Source organism: Tachysurus vachellii, chromosome 19, assembly GCF_030014155.1.
Source record: "Tachysurus vachellii isolate PV-2020 chromosome 19, HZAU_Pvac_v1, whole genome shotgun sequence".
In the NCBI taxonomy this organism is placed as follows: Eukaryota; Metazoa; Chordata; class Actinopteri; order Siluriformes; family Bagridae; genus Tachysurus; species Tachysurus vachellii.
In genome coordinates, this window is record NC_083478.1 from 21,637,967 (window position 1) to 21,642,966 (window position 5,000).

Here is a 5,000-nt window from a genome sequence, read left to right on the forward strand (position 1 = left end):
AGCCACTGTGACCCCGTTTCTGTGCACCATTTTTAGTTTAATGTTATGGTGTTTTCAGTGAACACACGTTATCTCTCCTTTGTCTGTAAATGTCTGTTAGTGGGAAGCCTGGCACTGCATTCTGCTCACCAGTGTACTGTAATCTGAGTCTGAGTGAGTCTTGTAAATGTTCATCAGTAAGGTGTGTTCTGTGTTTGTTCTTGATAAAGTTCATGTTAGAAAAGGCTGATTCACAGATAGGTTGAACCAAAAAGGCAGGCAACTTTCATAGCTGCTGTTCATACACCACTGTACTTTTGTGTCCACAAGGCACCAAAAGTTTGATGCAGACTGATGGGCTTTGAGGTGAAGGTCATTTTGGTCATCCAAGGTCATCTCTACCTGTCCAGCATCCAAGTTGAACAGAGCACTTAGTTGCTCAGCAGTGCATGTCATGTCCACTTGCATGAAAGGATTTTTAACGTCTTTTTCTGTCCTTAATGCCCCGCCGGGTGGGTAGTTAGCATTGGAACTTTCGTGACGCAGACTGAAGTGTCTCGCCACATTGTGCCGCTTTGCCATCGCAACAGTCGTCCCGCAAATGAGACACACACACTTTTCTTTGACTGACGTAAAAAGAACTCTTCCTCCCAAACACTGTGAAAATGGTGTGTTTTCTGTCGCTTTTCTGCCATTTTTTGGGGGTAAATCACAACTGACTCCTCATCGTTGCTGCACCACTTCCTCCAGAAAAGGCCAGAGTTCGTTATATACATAAAACATTTTTGTTTTCATTTTTTTTTATTAAATAAAATGAAATTAAATATCATCATTTTAAAATCTACGTTAATGCGAGCGTTTTTTATTCAAAAACTGCAGCAAGAAATTTTTTTAGGCGTAGCTATATTTTGACCAGTGCTATTTTAGAACGTGCCTCGCAGGCGCCTTAAGTGCTCCGCGGGCACCGCGTTGGTGACCCCTGTACTAAAGTATAATATTACACAATATTGTTATTTACACTCTCACACTTTATGTACATAACTGATCTGTTATATATTCTGTATTTATATTTAATACTCATTCTGTCTATTGTATCACATCTGTATAGTATAGTGTTATTTATGTGTGTATTGTGTAGTATAGTGTTATTTATGTGTGTATTGTATAGTATAGTGTTATTTATGTGTGTATTGTATAGTATAGTGTTATTTATGTGTGTATTGTATAGTATAGTGTTATTTATGTGTGTATTGTATAGTGTTATTTATGTGTGTATTGTATAGTATAGTGTTATTTATGTGTGTATTGTATAGTATAGTGTTATTTATGTGTGTATTGTATAGTATAGTGTTATTTATGTGTGTATTGTATAGTGTTATTTATGTGTGTATTGTATAGTATAGTGTTATTTATGTGTGTATTGTATAGTATAGTGTTATTTATGTGTGTATTGTATAGTATAGTGTTATTTATGTGTGTATTGTATAGTATAGTGTTATTTATGTGTGTATTGTATAGTGTTATTTATGTGTGTATTGTATAGTATAGTGTTATTTATGTGTGTATTGTATAGTATAGTGTTATTTATGTGTGTATTGTATAGTATAGTGTTATTTGTGTGTATTGTATAGTATAGTGTTATTTATGTGTGTATTGTATAGTATAGTGTTATTTATGTGTGTATTGTATAGTATAGTGTTATTTATGTGTGTATTGTATAGTATAGTGTTATTTATGTGTGTATTGTATAGTATAGTGTTATTTATGTGTGTATTGTATAGTATAGTGTTATTTATGTGTGTATTGTATAGTATAGTGTTATTTATGCGTGTATTGTATAGTATAGTGTTATTTATGTGTGTATTGTATAGTATAGTGTTATTTATGTGTGTATTGTATAGTATAGTGTTATTTATGTGTGTATTGTATAGTATAGTGTTATTTATGTGTGTATTGTATAGTATAGTGTTATTTATGTGTGTATTGTATAGTATAGTGTTATTTATGTGTGTATTGTATAGTATAGTGTTATTTATGTGTGTATTGTATAGTATAGTGTTATTTATGTGTGTATTGTATAGTATAGTGTTATTTATGTGTGTATTGTATAGTATAGTGTTATTTATGTGTGTATTGTATAGTATAGTGTTATTTATGTGTGTATTGTATAGTATAGTGTTATTTATGTGTGTATTGTATAGTATAGTGTTATTTATGTGTGTATTGTATAGTATAGTGTTATTTATGTGTGTATTGTATAGTATAGTGTTATTTATGTGTGTATTGTATAGTATAGTGTTATTTTTGTGTGTATTGTATAGTATAGTGTTATTTATGTGTGTATTGTATAGTATAGTGTTATTTATGTGTGTATTGTATAGTATAGTGTTATTTATGTGTGTATTGTATAGTATAGTGTTATTTATGTGTGTATTGTATAGTATAGTGTTATTTATGTGTGTATTGTATAGTATAGTGTTATTTATGTGTGTATTGTATAGTATAGTGTTATTTATGTGTGTATTGTATAGTATAGTGTTATTTATGTGTGTATTGTATAGTGTTATTTATGTGTGTATTGTATAGTATAGTGTTATTTGTGTGTATTGTATAGTATAGTGTTATTTATGTGTGTATTGTATAGTATAGTGTTATTTATGTGTGTATTGTATAGTATAGTGTTATTTATGTGTGTATTGTATAGTATAGTGTTATTTATGTCTGTACTTTTGAGAGTCACAAACAGCTGGAACCAAATTCCTTGTGTGTGTCAACATCAACACACTTGGCCAAAAAATCTGATTCTGATTCTGATTCTGATAAACACACTTACACACACATCCACAAGCAGGCACACACACACACACACACACATATATACACATACACATTATTATATACACACACACACACACACACACACACACATATATACACATACACATTATTATATACACACACACACACACACACACACACACACTCACTCACATATACACACACATACGCGCACATTATTATATACACACACACACACACACACACACACACACACACTCACACCAACCACTGAACGCGTTGATCTGAGGTCATTTTTGATCTCATAGATTCAGTTCTACTCTTTATCATCAGTATTTTGACCTCAGATTCTATATCGGATGGTTTGATGGTTTAAACACATTAAAGTCGCACATTCACTTTTTACTCATTTTGCTTGCTTAAGAGGAGATTTTACTTACACACCTGTATTCCGCTAAATCCGGCCTCCTGCTCTGGGATTGGCTAATTACACCGCGGCCTGACGCAGTATTGAAATGTTAACCAATCATAACGCGAGCTTTGGAATCCCACCAACCAATCACAGCAAATAAGTCGGAATGTGGGTAGGAGAAAAACCATGGCGCTTGTGATGGCGGTGTTCATTTAGCTTTTAAGGTTTTGACTTCGATTAGAATGTGAAACTGAAACATCCCAATTACAGAAAAAATCTTAACTAAACTCTACGGACGTTAAGCAGTTAGCTAGCAACCACCTTAATGAGCAGAATGACGGGTTATTTAACGCGCCACTCTGTGCCTGTGTACCAAACGACCACTAAGTGCACTAGGAAGGGAGCAGCAGTGTGTTAGCACAAAGCCCTAAGTAGTGCAGAAATGTAGGGAACACTGACTTATTTGAGATCCTCTAATCTACATATAGTTCGTCCTTTTATCCCGCATTAAGCCCAGAGTTCTAAAATAAACCGTGTCCGGATATCAGATATAAGCGTCTTTAATGAAGGGATGAAAAATATAAGTATATAAATTAAAGCTAATTAATCTTAGCCTTAGCTACTTCACACATACCTCAGATTTAACGCGACGCTTTAGTGCATCATCTTCTCTTTGTAATGATCATCAGTCTTTATGGATGCTGGAAGTGTGGACTGAACTTTTCCGTGCTATACAAAGCGAGTCTGACTTGCAGTCTGACATCAACCGCATTATGCATTATTTATGTCACCGATAGATGGCAGTTTAGCAGTTTAGACTTCTCCCTTTTCTCCGCTAGGTGGCAGCGCAGCATCGTGTTCAAGACGTAGTGTTTATTTTCGACGCTAGATGGCGACATGATATCAGATTTTTATCTTGCATTGATCGATTTTAATGAGCGACACCGTAAAAATGTTTAAAATAATAAATATGTTAAAGGGGTTTATATATATTATAAGATTTGTAAGCTAAATATTTCGACCCGAACCCTTTGTCTTGTATATTAAGCTTGAGTTTAAAACAGAATCTAAACATTTATTTTTGTTTTATTTCAGATTAAATCTGACATTAAACATCATCTTGTTTACAATGATAGAAATGATGACTAGTGAAATTCTGTCCATTTCCATTCAGACCTGTGATCTGGTTCTTGATTCAAAATTTCCCCATAATGTCTTATAAAATATTAGTATTAAAATGTTAAAATGTTAAATATTAAGTTAAAATGATGACTTTAAAAGTGTAGAAAACTAAATTGAGTTATTTTGATTAGCAGCTGGATGATGAAAGTGTTTATCCCTAAACCCCGTGACTGATACAGTGACTAGTGTGTGAGTGGATGGGGACACAGACACTAATCAGGATGAGGATGAGGATGATGAAGATGATGTGCCATTTAGAGCACTGAGTCCTCCTCCTGTAGCCCCGCCCACTTCTCCTCATCACCGTGTCTCTGGTTCTTCTGCATTGTTACATGAATGTTCATCCTGAGCAGAGCTTCATCACATCAACATGAGTCTATCCAGGTGTTATAGATGTACTTACTTGGTGAGATTATTATTATTATTGTTGTTATTGTTATTATTATTATTGTTATTATTGTTGTTGTTGTTGTTGTTGTTGTTAGTAGTATTATTATATTATTATTGTTGTTGTTGTTGTTGTTGTTAGTGTTTTATTATTATTATTATTATTATTATTATTATTATTGTTGTTGCTACAGTTTGTAAAAAGACAAAACTTTATTCTTACTACATTCTGACATTTGAT

The 5,000-nt window shown here is 33.2% G+C and overlaps 2 protein-coding genes across 4 annotated transcripts in view; one reads left to right on the plus strand and one right to left on the minus strand.

The window, feature by feature from the left end:
* The window catches only part of prelid1b (PRELI domain containing 1b), a 7,765-nt gene extending 3,787 nt beyond the window's left edge, over positions 1-3,978 (minus strand). Inside the window, exon 1 of one of the 3 annotated variants that reach the window (XM_060894341.1) lies at positions 3,825-3,978. The gene's annotated coding sequence lies outside the window, so the exon portion shown is untranslated. Of the gene's footprint in view, positions 1-3,218; positions 3,354-3,824 lie in introns of those variants that run through there. The other 2 variants (XM_060894343.1, XM_060894342.1) reach the window with 2 other exon arrangements.
* Positions 3,979-4,714: 736 nt separating this feature from the next.
* The window catches only part of LOC132862203 (atrial natriuretic peptide receptor 2), a 9,181-nt gene continuing 8,895 nt past the window's right edge, over positions 4,715-5,000 (plus strand). Inside the window, exon 1 of the mRNA XM_060894115.1 lies at positions 4,715-4,778. Coding sequence (XP_060750098.1) covers positions 4,743-4,778 — 36 coding nt within the window. The 5' untranslated portion in view covers positions 4,715-4,742. The remainder of the gene's footprint in view (positions 4,779-5,000) is intronic.